This window comes from Dysidea avara, chromosome 4 (genome assembly GCF_963678975.1).
Source record: "Dysidea avara chromosome 4, odDysAvar1.4, whole genome shotgun sequence".
NCBI lineage: Eukaryota > Metazoa > Porifera > Demospongiae > Dictyoceratida > Dysideidae > Dysidea > Dysidea avara.
In genome coordinates, this window is record NC_089275.1 from 16,636,325 (window position 1) to 16,656,273 (window position 19,949).

The window sequence follows — 19,949 nt, forward strand, 5'->3', positions numbered from 1 at the left end:
GAGTGTTTACAACCCCAGTTATATACTGTTGCTTAGCAGCCTGTATAGTATGTGCGCAGATTGAAGCACCCATCTATAGCACAGAGGGAACTGTAGAACACTGGACATTATGCAGATAGTTTGACTGGTTGTTCAAGTAAACCTATCAATGTTAACATGTCTTTTTTGTGGTTGATCACATTATGTCAAGTGTATACAAAGTTATTGTAATGCGTATTACAATAAAATTTAGTCATTTTTGTTCTGGAGCAACATTAATCTTAGTAGCTAACGCACTGGCTAATTTAGTACCTTGAGTGGTATAGTATTGATAACCAGTGTCAATTACGTTGTCTGCCCAGCAATGTAAATGACCATTCCTTTTAACAGGAATAGCAAATAGTCAGGGAATTTTGGCATAATCTAAGAATAAAATCTTACCAAGACTTATTTTTTACCAGTGTGTTTGTAAAGGTGTCCACTAACACTATTCAAAAGATTTAAACACAACTCTCCTAGGAGAACCCATGACAGCTGCTGGAAGCTGGACTACCCATGACCTTGTTCAGGTAGCTGATGAGAAGATGAGAGCCCAACACACAGCTCCAATAATTGTATTATTTGAACAGAGATTTGAAGAAACCTTCACAAGGCTTGGTGAGTGAGAAAGAACACCTTACATGTTTGACATTATCAAGAACTTCATTAAGTGTGAACAGCCTGCAGACCATAGTGGGCACTGGTCCTGTGTTGTTTCCAGGATGCTGGACACCTTCTAGCTGCAGGACATCATCAATATGGCAAGGGTGCATGGTTGTATTGTCAGCTGATGAAGCAACTCAAATCTTCGCCTGAATACAAGGAGATTTTCAAAAATTTCACTGCCTATGGGAGCAACATTGTTCATTACTCGTGCCATGATTAGTCTGGCACAAGGTGTGACATCTTCAAGCAGAAGCTATTGAAGGCAGCCAAGTCAGAAAGTGGATGTAGGATGAGGATAGTGATTCTGGCCACAAGTGCTGGGTGCAAACACTAAACCACTTCGCTGATGTCAACCAGTGCATGGAAGAAGGTGATCTTGCCAAAACAAACACTGTGAAAAAAGAGGGATATAAGATGGTATTTCCAGTGGCTTATTGAATACAAAAAAGCTTGATATAATCTGTATTATACTAACAATCTCATGTAAGGCTTTAGTTAATGTGTTAAACATACTGAAACCATATATTTGATGGTATAGTGTGGGAATTATACTAGATATAAGCTATTTCAGGTAATGTGGTAAATAAACTGAAACCATATATGTAATAGTATAGTATGCATTATACTGAAGTATAACATGAGTATAATACAGGGTTTATATTAAAGCTTATTTGTATTCAATAAGCCACTGGAAATACCATCTTATATCCCACCTTTTTCACAGTGAAAAATGAAGCGAGATGCTGAAGCAATTGCTTTTGCTCTCACAGTGCTTGAGGAGAATGATCCCTTTGACCATCATTGAGACAAGCAGTCGCTTGTATCATTGTCAACAGGATTCACAAGCACTGCAAATAAATGGAGTCAGTGCTGAGAGAGTGGCTAAAGTAGGGAGGGAGATGCAGAAGAAGTTGGATGTGCAGTCAGTAACCTCAACCATGAAAGTGAAGTTCAAGGTACAGGCCCTATCATCACACACAGAGATTCCCAAACTCAACGAGAATAAAGATTTACCTGAACTCACTTAGGTGCTTCAACCAACTGATAATTATAGCCCAATGAGATAAGACAAGCTTAACTTAGAGTATGAACAGGCTCCCCTGCCTTTGTCCTTGTTCAGTAACAAAGATCATAACAAGGCAAACAAGCAATTTTTTCCAACTGTATCTAGCCTGAAGGTGTTGACTGATCCACTTGACCTCACTGACCAACCTTGCTCCAGTCTGATGGTGGATGGCTTCTCTGCATGGTGAAGTGGGAACAAAGCCATACTTGGTAGGAGATTGCTGGCAGTTATCTGAACTATGTACAATATATTGGCAGGCACTCTCAGAAGATCACTGTGGTGTTTGATGGCTACTGCAGCTCACCAAAAGATCATGACCACATCTGACGTACAAAGAACTCCTGCTGTATTGTACTGTACATGCAGATTAGACAGAATATGACACCAAGGGCAAAGTTACTGATAACAAGAGTGATTTCCTCTCTTCAGCATTCCAGAAACATCAAATCACTATAGAGCTGTGTGACAATGATACTGACACTTCAATTGTAAAAGCTGCATCCGGTGAACCCCACAGGTAGTTGCTGCATGTGTTGTTATTCTCCAGCATTAGTCACTATTTCTTATCATTTTCAGGTGTGGGCAGAAGATGCTGATAATGCTGATACACCATAGCTCATGCACCATGCAATCATCGCTCTTTTTTACCATGTTGAAGAATGTCAGGAGGCTACTTGCTCTTTTGTCATGCCTTCACTGGTATGGCTACTGTTTCTGACATTGCTGGCCATGGGAAAACCACTCTATTCAACAGGTTTTGTGCTGGGAACATTGATGAACACATGGACATCTTCCTTGATGTCCGGGCTAGCAAGGATGCACTGATCAGGAGTGGTGTTTCAATTTTCCATACATTTACCATGCTCCAGGTACTGCTTTAGCTGCAATTCAATACAGCAGTTGGACTAATCAAACTAGAAACTCTACCTCCAACAGAGAGTGCAGCTTCACAGAATTCTCTCTGTGTCTATCTAAAAACCTGGGACTGGATGCTGTTTAGGCTTGCGCCAATTATGCCTACATAATTTCGAGCATAATAGGCTAGCAAAAGCATCAAGCATTATGCCAGCATAATAGGACAATTTTCAAGATTTTCAATTAAACTGTTCATTGCACACACCAAAAGGACAGTAAAACATGAATACACTACACATTATTACTGCATTTCATATCAAGAAAATGTGCTATGTTATTATTTTTATTGTTTCTTGGCTGATTATTCACACTTTGTGGGAAAAAGATCAAAATTTGAAAGCATAATTTTGTACATAATAGGCTGAATTTTTTAGCATTACTCAAAAGCATAATAAGCTATTTTTCAAAGCATATATGGCTCAAGCCTAATTGGTTCAAGCCTAATGCTGTTTCAGAGCATCCTTTAGACCCCAGTGGCTATGGGTGGACAGTATACACGGAGTAATGGTGGGAAAGGAGATTCAACACAATGGCGGAAACAGCTAAATCGTCATTTCCAGATTACGGACAGTAAGAGCACTATACATAAGTAGCACAAAGACTCAATAACTGTTTAGCTAGTACTGTTAACACAATGTAGCTAGCTAGAAGACACCACATGCTCTATGAAGCGCTGAGTATAACTTGCAGCTTAGCATTACAACCACAACATTAGGCATAATAATCCTTGAGCTGCTCTTAAACTGTAGCCTCATCAATCTGTCACCTTGTGGCACACTGTGCTCGGAGTGCATGTTACAATAAGCGCCTAGACAAAATATATTATTAATTTATTACACATAATCGTCTGCTATAATGTTCTTTAAACTTCTCACAAAATTGATTTCCACTCTGCATTTTAAACATGCATGTTGCATGGTGTTGTTTTCAATCACACAAGAATGTTGGCTAGGAGCTTCTAGTAACACGCACTTCAAATGCAGTGTGCTTCAAGGTGACAGATCGATGAAGCTACAGTTTAAGAACAGCTCGAAGAATTTATCGTGGATTATTATGCCTAATGTTGTGGTTATGATGCTAAGCTGTAAGTTATACGCTGGAGAAATCAGTGCTCCAAAGAGCACGCACTTCAATTGTGGTCATAGCTAGTGTTAGCATTACTAGCTAACAGTTATTGAGTCTTCACGCTACTTATGTATGGTGCGCTTAAGCTGTCTGTAATCTGGAAATGGTGATTTAGCTGATTCCACCGATTCCACCGTTTCTGCCATTATATCTAAATATCTAATCAAAAACAGCCAACCTGTAAAAAAAGGTGCGGCCCCCAAAAAGGCCATGGTGAAAAAAGATGTGAAATCCAAGGTGGCGGCCAAGAAATGGCTGTGATGGTAGGTTAATGGTTAAAGTTTAATAACGACAATTCAGGTGAATTTGGTGCCAAGACAAAGCGGCACAAAATTCACCTGAATTGTCATTATTAAAATTTAACCATTAACCTACCATCACAGCCATTTCTTGGCCGCCACCTTGGATTTACATCTTTTTCACCATGGCCTTTTTGGGGGCCGCACCTTTTTTTACAGCTTGGCTGTTTTTTGATTAGATATCACTTCTTTTTGTATTTGTATACTGCAAAGCCGGCCTATGGCTGGCTTTGGAGCTTTTTTAACCCATGTGTTTTTTTCTTTACCACAGGAAGAAGAAAACAACTTAAAGAAGATTTTTAATGCTTCAATTATTTTTGATTTTATTAGTAATAATACAAATTATATACATATATTTATTACATGCCCATTATTCCCCACAGGATATTTTTTTGCAGCTGATCTCTCTACTGGGTGACTTGAAATGTAGCTGAACTATACACAGGATGGTTTCTTTGTAGCTGAACTCTCTACAAGGTGACCTCTTCTAGCTGGTCTCTCTACAGGGTGATTTGTTTCTAGCTGAACTCTCTACAGGACATTTGTTTGCAGCTAATCTCTCTACATGGTGGTTTCTTTGTAGCTGAACTCTCTACATGATGGTTTCTTTATAGCTGAACTCTCTATAAGGTGACTTCGTCTAGCTGAACTCTGTACAGGGTGATTTTTTTGTAGCTGAACTCTCTACAGGGTGATTTGTTAGCAGCTGAACTCTCTACATGATGGTTTCTTTGTAGCTGAACTCTCTACAAGGTGACTTCTTCCAGCTGATCTCTCTACAGGGTGATTTGTTTCTAGCTAAACTCTCTACAGGTGATTTGTTTGCAGCTAAACTCTCTACATGATGGTTTCTTTGTAGCAGAACTCTCTACAAGGTAACTTCTTCTCTACAGGGTGATTTGTTGTAGTTGAATTCTCTACAGGGTGGTTTGTTTGAGGCTGAACTCTCTACATGGCGGTTTCTTTGTAGTTGAACTCTCTACAGAGTGATTTATTTGCAGCTGAACTCTCTATATGATGGTTTCTTTGTAACTGAACACTCTACAAGGTGACATCTTCTAGCTGATCTTTCTACAGGGTGAATTGTTTGTAGCTGAACTATCTACAAGGTAACTTCTTCTAGCTGATCTCTCTACAGGGTGATTTGTTTGTAGCTGAACTCTCTACATGATGGTTTCTTTGTAGCTGGACTCTCTACAAGGTGACTTCTTCTAGCTGAACCCTCTACAGGGGGATTTGTTTGTAGCTGAACTCTCTACAAGTGATTCATTTGCAGCTGAACTCTTTATGTGGTGGTTTCTTTGTAGCTGAACTATCTGCAAGGTGACCTCTTCTAGCTGATCTCTCTACAGGGTGATTTTTTACAGCTAAACACTCTACATGGTGGTTTCTTTGTAGCTGAACTCTCTACATGATGGTTTTTTGCAGCTGAACTCTTTACAAGGTAACTTCTTCTAGCTGAACTGTCTACAGGGTAATTTCTTTGTAGCTGAACTCTCTACGTGATGGTTTCTTTGTAGCTGAACTCTCTGCAAGGTAACTTCTTCTAGCTGATCTTTCTACTGGCTGATTTGTTTGCAGCTGAACTCTCTACATGGTGGTTTCTTTGTTGCTGAACTCTCTACAAAGTGAATTCTTCTACCTGATCTTTCTACAGGGTAAGTTGTGTGTAACTGAACTCTGTACAAGGTGCATTTTTGTAGGTGATCTCTCTACAAGCTGATTTGTTTGTAGCTGATCTCTCTGCAGGTTGATTTGTTTCTAGTTGATCTCTCTACAAGTTGATTTGTTTGTTGCTGAACTCTCTGCAAATTGTTTTGTTTGTAGCTGATCTCTCTACAGGGTAATTTGCTTGTAGCTGAACTCTCTCCACAGTGACTTGTGTGTAGCTGAATTCTCTAGAGAGTGACTTAATTGTAGCTGAATTCTCTACAGGGTGCATGACTTGTTTATAGCTGAACTCTCTTCAGTGTGACTTGTAATGTTCTGAATCTCTACAGTAATATATTTGTAGCTTAACTCTCCACAGGGTGACTTGCTTCTTGCTGAACTGTCTATATGATTAACTGTTTGCAGCTGAACTCCCTACAGAATAACTTAGAATTCTATAATGGAGTAAATATATTAGCCGAATGCTCTATTAGGGTGACTGTTCTATTAGAGTATCTCGATCTCACATTTGCTACACGGAGTTGGCTTTCGAATCATAACTCAGTGGTTTGTACCCCGATTCTTCTGTACTACTGCAAGGACTTTCTATGAAGATTATTCCAGCTATACACCGATTTTCAGCTCATTGCTCTAAGCGGTTTGCTTGATTCTTCTGTACTACTGCAAGGACTTTCTATGAAGATTGTTCCAGCTATACACCGATTTTCAGCTCATTGCTCTAAGCGGTTTGCTTAGTAGGCGTGAAAACTAATACATTTTAATTCATAAAAATCGATCGCGTAATTGTGACACAGGTTGGGTTTTGTGTCATATCTCCATGGTCTTTATCTCGATACCTTTCAAACCACCAAAAGGCACTCCTACAATGGTTACTCCATCTACATAGCAATTTTCAACTCATTCCATGAAGCGGTTTACCCTGTAGGCGTGACAACAAATCGATCTTGTTTTACGTGAATAATCGGTCATAACGCCTGAAACATCCATCGGATTTGCACCAAATTTAATGCCAGGATTCGCCTTTGGACTCCCTTTATGTGTGCCACATTTCAAGGCGATCGGAGTACGCGTTTGCGTTTTATAGCAATTTTTGCAAGTGTGTGAAAAGACGAAGAAGAAGAAAGAAAGAAAAAAAAACCAAGAAAAAAAAACGAAATATTGGCAGCTCGTATCTTGGAAACGGCTGGAGCGATTTCCTTCCAATTTGGAATGCAGACTCCCCTGGCTGGCGGGCAACTCTGTAGCAAATTTAGTTCCAATCGGATAAGGTATCACCGAGATACAAATGTGTGAAAATGACGTTTTCTTTCTTCCTGTCAATATACTCACGGTGTGGCGCGCCGGCTTCTTGGGCCGCACGACACACTATCGTGTGTCTTGATTACTTTTCCCAGCAATGGTTATCAACATTAGGTAATTAGCACTATGGTGTCTGAGGACTTCTAAAGTTCATAAGCTGTAATTGTAAAGGAGATTGTAACAACCAACGGTGTAGCTGCAAGAAAAATGATATCAAGTGCATCTCAGCATGTGAAAATTGCAAAAGTATTACATGCAAGAAGTCCATTACCAGATGATGGATAGTCCGGAGAAAACCCAGACCTTGACTCCTGAAGCGTCCTTAAGAAATACACAAGTTATAAAAATAATTTAGCACCATTTAATAATAATAATAATAATAATGAGTGGATGTGGTCTTTTTCATCAATTTCATCAAGAAGTGGTTTGATGCTTGCAATGTATACAAAGTATGACCTCTCAAACTAAATGATTTACTGTACTTACAGTAAATTAACCATTCCCAAATAAGGTCATGGGTAGTCCAACTACCAGCAACTGTCACAGGTTCTCAGTCTATTAAGTGGACACCTTTACAAATACACTGGTAAAAAAATACTTCTTGGTAAGGAATTTAATCCCAGATTTGCCAAATATCTGCTAATATTCCCTGACTAAAAATGTAATGCTTATAAATACACTAATGCAGAGAACAATCAACGTAACATATTCACTCTTTATGATGGATGCTCCTGTATTGACACCATCTATGATTACCTAATCAAACTTAATTAGTGGTCAGTTGTAATTCAGTGTACACCTGATTTGTACCACAGGCAGTAGCTACTAGTCCGCCCATGTAGTATACTACAAACATACATACAACACACTCTTAATTATATCATGTATATGCAATGATACATTTTGCTACAATATACTTACATTTAAAGTGTCAAAATATTTGAGAAATCCAAACATACCACACCATAGCAGCATCAGTCCAATTCCAAGTAAAATCCTTACTGTTTCTATCAGCCCAACAACAATATCCTCCTATTGAGTCAACAATAACTATAATTTCATTTAACTGTATCTTAAATCTCCTTATTCTATTTTGATAATTTACCAGCTTAGCTGGCATATGTAAATTTTAGGTCCCATTAACTTTCAACTTTAGTATAGAGATGGGTGCACAGATTGACAAATATTCTAAAATAGGTTATATAACAAACGTAATTTGCTTCCACACCAACCAGACAAACTACTCAAAAAACTACAATAGCCAAATGTTTTGATAAGGTATTTATCAAAGTACAAACTCTTCAAATCTAGGTATAGTGAGATATCCTACCAATAGTACAATCACAATACACTGACAGAACAGTTATGCAGAGTAGTATACCAACACAATAAATTGTCAAAATGGATACTAACCAGAGCACCTCTACACTTATCAAAAAGGATCATATTTAACCACTGCAGCTAGCTACACACTTAAGTTTCTGAATACCTTATGAATGAAGGTTCCAATTATAGAAATATCTGAAAGGTTCTAGTATTAAAAGGGTACAAAAATGTTGGTTGCATTAGAGTGAAAAGCCATTGAAGAGTGACTGTTATATTAGAGTGTCAGACAAAATCTGATGCAAAATGAATGATATCTACAGCAGCTTACAAAGCATTGCTAGCATGAAAAATATAACATTTCAAAGGTGTAGAATGAGGTCACATGACGGAGGTTAATAAGTTTAGAAGACAGGCCTTAGCATGCTATTTGCACTGTTGATCTTTAATTTTGAGGATGAGCTTATCACTACCTAATATGTGACTGGGTCTGGGAAAACTGGTCTTATCATCCATGTCAGGAGATTTGATTTTTCACCATTAACACAAAGCTACAGTACATGAATAAGCTATCAAATTTCATTACCAAATCAGCTAGACTTGAGTGGTCTGCTTTGTGGGCTGCTTTTCCCAAGTACAGTGGCGATCCGTACAAGCGGTCTCGGGTCCTAATGGAGCTCTGGCCAGTCTGGGGTTGGCTGTATGTGGCTGTACAGCACCGTTGTGTTGAATAAAGACCTGTGCTGTACATGTGCTTTCATTTTAACCAGTTTTGAGACCTAAATGTCCTATAACATGGCCTAATTCATCTCTTAAGCCTTCTTTTTAAATTTTTTGAAAAGCCTCTTGCCTTCCTTCCAGGCGCTTGCCTCCCTCCCTTTTAGGAGCTCGCCTGATACAGTCAACCTCTGTTTAAAAACTATGGAAACTTAGTTGTTGGCTGCTTGCACAGTGGATGCTCTGCAAGGTAAGGAATTGGTGTAAAATGTGTGAAAATTTGGTACACATAGCTTCAACTTTTAGCGAGTTACAACACAATAATTACTTAAAAACCGGCATTTCCCGATACTGTTAAATAGGTGATAAGATAAGAGTGGTTTTCCCAGACTGGGTCACATATGTCATGCACACTACTCACAGTACACTATATATAGGGTAAGGAGAAAATTAATGGTACAGAATGCAAATAAGAATGAATACACTGGTTAGCTTTTAAAATGCACAGTTCAGTACTTACCATATATTCACTAGAAATCTTCAGGATTGTTGCTACTAAGATTAGAAGATTTGTTAATATTGCAAATATATACCACTTGCTGAACAATGGGTGGAGGTCTTGCCATTGTATATTCTTCTCATGTTCTTCTGCAAAATGTCTCTTCACTTTCTAGTATCATTGAAATGACCATATTCTTAAGTATGGCAGTACTTCATAGTAGAGATTCACCATAAAAATGGCAAGGCAAATTTTGGAGGCTTTGACAATCCTCCCAAGATAGCCAACACACCAGTGCTGGATTGGTATGACTGATACAATAATGAAGCACTAGAAAACTTCTTAAGAAACATTATTTAACATGTTCATGGTATAATAGAATATTGTTTACTGGTGCATGCATACACATGCATACATCCATTCATACATCCATACATGCATCCATTCATACGTACATACATACATTACCACATACTGACACACAGAGACACACACACATACACACATAATATGTAACATGGACACTCAAGATTTCCCTGATACATATATTTAGACTCTATTTAAGCTGTTTTGGGTGGGTAATAAATAGAGCTGGGCGATATCCCAAAATTTCAAAGCGATATATCATATCATAGTTTTTGACGATATTACTAAATATCCCGATATATTGTGTTGCGATATTACCATTGTATAATTTTATGTTATTTAATCAATATTACTTGTTATTTTCTCTTCTATAGGGTACATGTCTGACATTACAAGTTGTAGTAATACAAGTTTACAAACCATCAAGATAACTACTATAGGTTACATACAACATCTAACATGGTACAAGTTTCAAAATTTACAAACCTTACAAACCATCATGACAATCAGATAACTACATAAGTGGTACAACTGAGACAACACTAGTTTTTCATGTTTAGAGCCAAAATTACCAAGTTGTCAACTCTTTCTGGTTTCAGACATGTCCTTCTGTCAGAAACAACGTGGCCTCCACAGCTGAACACACGCTCAGCGGCTACACTTGTTGCACACAAACACAGATATTTACGTGCTAGCTTTGCCACATTTGGGTATCTAACAGCTTCAATCTTCCACCAGTCAAGAGGAGACGCTTCAACATCTAGCTGCGGATGACTTAAATACTGATCCAACTCTTGCTTTACTTGCTGGCGAGGGGTCAGCTGAACCGACTGACTATTGCCCAAACAGCGACCAAGAACCTTGCTTAGTCCTTTTGCTTTCTTAGATGGTGGAGCTGCCATTCCTGAACTACCAGACTGTGAACTTGAAGGTAAGTGTGATGAATCATCCACTGAACGGTCAGTCAAATCTCTCATTTCCTTCTCTACCTCTTCTAAAATTTCTGCTCTATTGCTGACATAGTTGAGCTTGAATCTAGGATCTAGAAATGAAGAAAGTTCTAGGAGAAAGCTGAGTTCTGGATCATCATATCTTGCTTCTAAATCATCCTTTATCCTTTTCTTCATTTCCTTTGTCAGGTCAGTGTCATCATTTTCTGCCACGAGCACTTCCTCTGCTAAATGACTCAACAATGGCTTCACTGCAGAAACTGTAACACACTTTTCAGCAGCAAGTGCATCTGTCATGGTTTTCAATCCTTTTAGAGCAGCAGCAATAGACTGCAAAACATCTCGATCTTGCCATGAGGGTGATAAATGTGAAGAGGCTCTGTCTTCACTAAGAACATTTCTCACAGCATTCATTTGCTCCAACATTCTTTCAACCATGTCATATGCAGAGCCCCATCGTGTCACTACGTCAACCTTTAGCTTGTGAATTTCTAGCCCCCTTTGTTCTTGTGCAATAACCAAGTCTTTCTGCTTCTTCCAACTCCTTGAAAATGCAGCTACAGCACTTCTAACAACCCTGAGGGTACGTTGTACCCTTGCATCATTTAATCCCTTTCCCACAGCTAGATTTAAGTTGTGACCAAAACAACTCAACCTATTCCAATTAAGCAGGTCACATGCCAGCTTGATGTTGGAACCACTATCAGTAGTGATTCCTACCAGCTTCTCTACTTCAAGGCCCCATTGCTGTATGGTTTCCTCAAGAGCCTCAGCAATTTTTGTCCCAGTGTGGTCCATGGGAAGGTAGTGAGTTTGGAGGCAATATGATTTTAAATCCCAGTTGGCATCTATAAAATGGACAGTAAAAGTCATATACGGGCCTCCAGCAGCTGAGGTCCATAGATCTGTAGTAGCAGAATAGTAGTCCAACTGTTTGATTTTAATCTTTTCTTCAATTTCACTTTTGACCTCATTGACTAGTGCTGGTACTGCCACTTTAGTAAAGTGTTTACGAGTGGGTAGTTGATACCTTGGATTAAATTGTTGTAACATCTTCCAGAAGCCTGGCTTGTCTACAGTGGACAATGGTAGCATGTCTCTTGCAAGGCAGTATGTGACAGCGTTAGTCAAAGTTTTGTGCTCTCTTGACGATGATGACAAAGGTCGGCGCTTATCCCATGAATCTAAGAGTGTTAACTTCGGAGCGGCTGCTTCCTCTGTGCTGAAACTTTTGCTTTTCTTCTTGCTAGCTTGACACGCTAGAGCATACTCCTCAGGATGCTTGGTTTTCAAATGGCTGTATAAATTCGAAGTATTCGAATCCTTCGCAGCAACCGTTGTATGGTTTGGGCACAAGCGACACTTCGGTAAATCGACACAGAGAGGACGGCCATTTCCATCTGTTTCGAAGTCGAAATACTTCCACACAAATGCTTTGGCTTTCCTTTTTGAAACAAGTACAGTATCACTATCGGTCTCCTCGTTGTCTCTTTCAGTGGTGTCAACTTCGACTTCCTCATCGTCAGACGCCATTATGCTTACGCACGTGATGGAAACGTATGATGCACGTGATGATTCGATAATACCGTCAGTAGTAAATTTAATACCGCCAGTTCTTAATATCGTCGATATCAATAAATATCGGAATATCGCCCAGCTCTAGTAATAAATCTCATATACTCCACCTTGTTTTCTAATATACTCCACACCTTCAGGCACAATATAACATATGCTCAAAATCTAGGTTTATCCAATCGCTATGCATTGTTCACATGCAGTGATTTAACGAGTGCCTATTATTTTGTCACGTGAAGACGCATAGTTTCCATGGCGCTAGTATTATCGCAAGTAAACCAGCCGCTTTTGCCGAGCCTACAGAAGAAACAGCCTTGGATTAGGTAAGTAATCTGAGTGTAATGTGAAATAGAGTCTAAAGCAGTTATACGGGCACAATGTGGAATCTATGAAATTTATAAACCCCCAGGCTCTTAGTAGCACCCTTGCTTCGCTTGTGCACTACAGCCCGGGCCTTCGGGTTTATAAATTTCATAGGCTCCACATTGTGCCCGTATAACTATTATATACCCTCAACCCTTGACCTATATTACAGTAACACTTCCTTAGCAGGCTAATAAATCACCCAAGCTACTATGAGCACAATTACCATAGGCAGGGCCAAAGGAGCCTCCCCCACCCCCGTCACCCTTTGGCCCTTCTTTTGTCCCCCTTAGACTTACAGGACTATATTGACATCAGAAACAGGAATCATGCATTCACACTGTATCAGAAGTAATAGGTATATATAATACAACAGTTATAAATGCACTTAACAGTTATAAAGTGTATGTGTACTGTGAAGAAAGTGAGGCAAATAAGTCTGAATTTTTGAGCTAAGATTGAGATACTCTAATAGAGTAGTCACTTCCCTAATAGAACAGTCATAATTCTAATGTCATCAGTTGATAATTTTGCAAATTATAACAATACTACCAAATTATTTAGTACACTTTACTTTAATTCAGATGACTAATTTTATACAAGTACACAAAAAATTGGAATTTTCAATTAGAGTAGGGACCATAGCACATCGATAAAATGTACTGAAACAAGTTAGAGTAGTCCATGATATTAAACACAGTAAAACAATAAGAATTGTTACATCCCTACTGCATGTGCTCAAAATACTGGAAATGCACAGTAGGGATATAACACTTCTTATTGTTTACTGTGATTTAATACCATGGACTACTCGAACTTGTTTCAGTACTTTTTATCAATGTGCTATGATCCCTACTCTAGTTGAAAATTCCAATTTTTTGGTGCACTTGTTTGTTGACTTTTTTTGTAAATAATTATTATGACTGGTGAACGCACACATACCGCATCTGAAATGGAGTCGCACGCCCCAGCCATATCAATTATCGTCTGAAAAGTGAAGTATCCATTATGCTTCTTTGTCGGCTATGTTCAACCTGTAGCACAGCATTTCGAATCAAGAACTCTTTGAAAAGCACCTCTGCAATCCCCATTTACCAAATGAAAGAAATTGTATCATGCAACCCAGTTATATCAATTATTGTCTGAAAAGTGAAGTATCCGTTACACTTCGTTGTCAACTATGTTCAACCAGTTACACAGAAGTATGAATCAAGAACTGTCGAAAAGTACCTCTGCAATCAAAGTAGCCACTATGAAAAATAAGAACAATTTCCATTACGAAGAGAAGCCATCACGTGCTACCAGAAAATCGACACCTTTTGCTGTCAGCAAAGATGAATGGGACACAAAGAAGGACACTGGTAAGTCCATGAAGAATGCATTGTACGTACGGCGGTATGCCAAAAGGCACCTCTTGGGCCAAAGCAACATCAAACAGTGAAAAAATCTACCTCATAATATTAGCCGCTATCGAGTTATGCTTGTCTGAAGGAATCAGTCAGTTACTCAGTCAGTCAGTCAGTCACTAGAAAATTCTTCTAAATGATTTTTTTTTTAATTCCGTAGCAACTTGTTGAAAGTGTTTCGGGTTGATCTGAAAGCTTATTTAGACTTAGTTTTACCTAACCAATACTGCCTCATCATCATCTGGGAAAATTGAGGCTGCTTTTTGGGTGATTTTATTTCATGGGCCACGCCTTCTCCTTTGTGGTCTCTACTATGCAGTACTATTGTACTGTATGATGCTTTGCAAAGTATAAACTTTGTTAGCTGAATAACTATCAAAAATGTTCCCAAATTCAAAAACCTAGGAAGTCTGATTTTAAAAATTTTCTCAGAAGATATCCAAATAATTTTGAAAGTGTATGCCTTTCATCCATCCAGCTACCAAACAAAGTTATACAATTGCAGATGAATGCACGTAACTTATTATTTTTATTATTTTAAAAAATTATTGATTAAGGCTTTACAGCACAAGTGCTGAAGATTTGCAGGACACCTGGTTCTACAGATGTTATATAAAGTGTATTTGAAAAGGTTGTAGAAACGAGAAAAATCCATGACTGGACCTAGGCAGCCTCAATCCTGCAGCCATCTGATTTACGCTCGAATGCTTACATGAGTCTGCCAGGCGATCAGGATGTTTCCTCCTTGTTAATTTCATGCTATTGTGTCCATACGAACCCTAGAGAGTGACTTCTAGGACCGTGTCACATACAACCAAGTACATGTACCAACATGACAACTAAACACCAGGGCAAAGCATATACAATGTGTAGCTACCATACTGTTCAAGAGAATAAAACATATGTAACAATACCAAGCATGAAACTGACTGCTATCTATTAGAAGCGCAAGTTTACAAGCTGGACACACAGAATTTAGCTTTTGTAAACAGTATAGAACTAATTTTAGGATGGAGAGCTAGACTTTTACTATATAGCAATTTAGTGTGTGTTCTATCACACAGTTAAGTGACTGCTCTATTCGAGTATCTTGATTGTACAGTACAATAGACTTACCTCCACCCTTCTTACAACATTATCTTGCAAGCGCCCTCTGTCCAACGCCTGACAAGTAGGAAAAACACTGGCAGTATTAAGCCACCTCAGTCACCTACAAAACGACAAATGGCTCTGAAGCACACATCAGTGATACTAACTAATACTAGTATTCTACTTTCATGGATGACCGCTTGTTGCTACAGCTCGTCGTTTCTAGATTAACACCCACTCCAAACTGCACCAGCACTGATTGGAATGCAAGTCATGTGCTAATCTGTTTTGATCGGTGTTAAACAGAATTGCTGCACCATTTTAATCACTAACACAAAAATTCCTGATTATTGTATGTTTGTGCCTTTGTTCAGTGGTGATCAGAACACCGGTTAGTGCAAGTTGGTGGGCCTTGTATTTTCTCAAACATTAATTCATTATTTAATTATTTATGATGTAATTTTGACCACATTTCTTATGATTCTTAGTATAACAATGAATTCAATATGCAAACCTCAATTATAGAGTATAATGCATATCAAGACACACGGTAGTGTGTTGTGCGGCCCAAGAAGCCGGCGTGCCACCCGTGAGTATATTAACAGGAAGAAAGAAAACGCAATTTTCACACCTATGTAGCTCTGTGATCCCTTATCCGATTGGAACCAAATTTGCTAGAGAGGTGCCGGCCAGCAAGGGGAGTCTACACACCAAATTTGAAGAAAATCGCTCCAGCCATTTCCGAGATACGAGCGAACAAAATTTCGTTTTAATTTCTTCGTTTTTTTCTTCTACTTCTTCTTCATTTCACACACTTCGCAAAATCCGCCATAAAACACGAATGCGTGCTCGGATCGGGCTGAAATTGGCACACTTAAAGGGCTCATTAAGGCGGATCTTTGTACAACTTTGGTAGGAATCCGATGAACATTCACGGAGTTATGACCGATTATTTGCGTAAAATAAGGTCGAAGGTCTGTCACACCTACAGGGTAAACTCCTTTGAGGAATCAGTTGAAAATTGCTATGTAGATGGAGCAACCATCGTAGGAGTGCCTTTTTGTGGTTTGAAAGGAATCGGGATAAAGACCACGGAGATATGACATAAAACCCAACCTGTGTCAAAATTACGCGATCGATTTTTATGAATAAAAATACTATTAGTTTTCGTGTCTATCAGGCAAACCGCTTAGAGCAATGAGCTGAAAATCAGTATGTAGCTGGAATAATCATCATAGAAAGCCCTTGCAGTAGTACAGAAGAATCGGGTTACAAACCACTGAGTTATGATTCGAAACGCAACTACGTGTAGCAAATGCGAGATCGAGATACTCTAATAGAACAGTCACCCTAATAAAGCATTCAGCTGCATTTATAATTTACTCAATTATATTACATTGTAAGTTATTCTGTAGGGAATTCAGCTACAAATAAGTCACCCTGTAGTCAGATCAGCAAGAAGAAGGTACCTAATAGAGAGTTCAGCTACAAAGAAACCATCATGTAGAGAGTTCAGCTCAAACAAGTTGCCCTGTAGAGAGATCAGCTAGAAGAAGTTACCTTGTAGAGAGTTCAGTTACAAAGAAACAATCATGCAAAGAGTTCAGCTGCAAACAAATCACCCAGTAGAAAGTTCCACTATGAACAGATCACACTGTAGAGAGTTCAGTTAGAAACAAGTCATCTTGTAGAGAGATCAGCTAGAAGAAGTCACCTTGTAGAGAGTTCAGCTACAAAGAAACCACCATGTAAGAGAGTTCAGCTGCAAACAAATAACCTGTAGAGAGTTCAGCTAGGAACAAGTCACCCTGTACAGAGATCAGCTAGAAACAAGTCACCTGTAGAGAATTCAGCTACAAACAAGTCACCCTGTAGAGAGATCAGCTAGAAGAAGTCACCATGTAGAGAGTTCAGCAACAAAGAACCCTCCATGTAGATAGTTCAGCTGCAAACAAATCAGCCTGTACAGAGTTCAGATACAAACAAATCACAGATCAGCTGGAAACAAGTCACACTGTAGAGAGATCAGGTAGTATAAGTTACTTTGTAGAGAGTTCAGCTACAAAGAAACCACCATGTAGAGAGTTTAGCTGCAAACAAATCACCCAGTAGAAAGTTCAGCTATGAACAGATCACCCTGTTGAGAGTTCAGTTAGGAACAAGTCATCCTGTAGAGAGATCACCTAGAAGTATCGCCTTGTAGAGAGTTCAGCTACAAACAAATCACCTGTAGAGAGTTCAGCTACAAACAAATCACCCTGTCGAGAGATCAGCTAGAAGAAGTCACCTTGTAGAGAGTTCAGCTATAAAGAAACCACCATGTAGAGAATTCAGCTGCAAACAAACACCCTGTAGAGAACTCAGCTACAAACAAATTACCCTGTAGATAGATCAGCTAGATGAAGTTACCTTGTAGGGAGTTCAGCTACAAACAAATCACCCTGTAGAGACTTCAGCTACAAAGAAATCATCATGTAGAGAGTTCAGCTGCAAACAAATCATCCTGTAGAGAGTTCATGCAGCTATGAAAAGATCACACTGTAGAGAGTTCAGCTAGAAGAAGTCACCTTTTTTAGAGAGTTCAGCTACAAAGCAACCACCATGTAGAGAGTTCAGCTACAAACACATCACCCTGTAGAGAATTCAGCTACAAACAAATTGTCCTGTAGAGAGACTAGCTAGAAACAAGTCACCCTGTAGACAGATCAGCTAGAAGAAGTTACCTTGTAGAGAGTTCAGCTGCAAACAAGTCACCCTGTAGAGAATTCAACTACAAACAGATAACCCTGCAGAGAGTTCAGCTAGAGTCAAGTCACCCTGTAGAGAGAATCCTGTAAAGAGTTCATCTACGTACAAGCAGATCACCCTGTAGAGATTTCAGCTACATTTCAAGTCACCCAGTAGAGAGATTTATCCTGTGGAGATTAATTGACATGTAATAAATATATGCTCTCTTTTTATATTATGAACTCTTGATATATGCATTATATATATAATTTGTACATTTACTGATAAAATCAGAATGAGTTAAAGTGTTTATAAAATCTGCTTCATCTTTTTCTTTTTCTTGTGGTAAAAAAAAATATATATAGGTTAAAAAGCCCCAAAGCTGGCCATAGGCCGGCTTTGGGGTATACAAATACAAAAAGAAGTGAAATCTAATCAAAAACAGCCAAGCTGTAAAAAAAGGAGTGCGGCCCTTGAAAAGGCTATGGTGAAAAAAGATGTGAAATCCAAGGTGGCGGCCAAGAAATGGCTGTGATGGTAGGTTACTGGTAAAAATTTTAATAATGACAATTCAGGTGAATTTTGTGCCAATTGACCAAGCGGCACCAAATTCACCTGAATTGTCGTTATTAAAATTTTTACCATTAACCTACCATCACAGCCATTTCTTGGCCGCCACCTTGGATTTCACATCTTTTTTCACCATAGCCTTTTCAAGGGCCGCACTCCTTTTTTTACAGCTTGGCTGTTTTTGATTAGATATTAATTACAGATTATAAAAAATATGTAACTCTGCAGTTTCTGTGTAAATTTACTAATATCATTATTTTTTTATCTAAAGGTGGTAAGAAGTTCCACAATCTACGTAATTGCTGAAATAGTCTCCTCACAGTGGAATAAACACTGCTTTATCCTAAAGCTTCTTGCTCTCCCTCAGCCCCCTAACAGTGTCTCCTAGATCCGCCTATGAAAAGCACTGTATAATTATTATAAATCATTTATATACATGTCTGAAAATTTGATTATGGGTCAGCAGCGATAACATTGTATATAGCTATGTTTGTTAATTTGAACAGACAAGTCCTAGGGATCACAAACAAAAGTTTAGCAACAAGAGGTCACAAGTATTTTAAGGCTGTTGCACTCTTTATACACACACACACACAACACACATGCATACATACATAATTATATCAATGCATATACGCACTGTACCTTTGCCAATTTGAAAGTTGAAAAGTAAGACATAACAATCAGTGCAGTAGATGCTAAGATTGCCAATAGTATAAAGATATCCAAAATGGTTACTTTTGCCATGAATTGTTTAGAATCAATCCTTCGTAATTTAATATCAAGACCAGTGTCAACATCCATGCCAATGTATAAATCATTTTCCATTGTGATGTCAAAATCAATGTCAGCATGGATAGAACTGTATTCTTCTAACACATGTTTTGGAAACAGTGAAGAAAGGGTAAAGTGAAACGCTATGAGTTTAATCCTATAAATATAGCCAGACATACACATTCTTGACATGAGCACACACATGTACATGGTACGTATATGTATGCACATACAGATACAATATAGAACTAATAACCTTCTGGATGTTAATAAAACTGTGTGGGTGGGCAGATGAAAACTGAATATCATTGCTAATATACTTTATATGAACAAATTTTTGAACATCAAATTTGAACATGAATGCAATAATTAATTATTTGTTATCGTATATGTTTGTGATAGTAGTAACAGTTGTATGCATGCATTTCCTCAATAAATGCACTAAACAGGTTATTTAAATTCTGAATGTATGTATGCTCCAAAGCAGTCAGTACAGTAGTTTACCTACCAGTATTTAGTGCCTTATATCAT

At 38.5% G+C, this 19,949-nt stretch overlaps 1 protein-coding gene across 1 annotated transcript in view; it reads right to left on the bottom strand.

The window, feature by feature from the left end:
- The window catches only part of LOC136253361 (mucolipin-3-like), an 88,195-nt gene that overhangs the window by 49,774 nt on the left and 18,472 nt on the right, over window positions 1–19,949 (bottom strand). The window contains exons 5-7 of the mRNA XM_066046015.1: window positions 19,290–19,575; window positions 9,620–9,769; window positions 7,981–8,091 (exon numbers count right to left, since the gene is read on the bottom strand). Coding sequence (XP_065902087.1) covers window positions 7,981–8,091; window positions 9,620–9,769; window positions 19,290–19,575 — 547 coding nt within the window. The remainder of the gene's footprint in view (window positions 1–7,980; window positions 8,092–9,619; window positions 9,770–19,289; window positions 19,576–19,949) is intronic.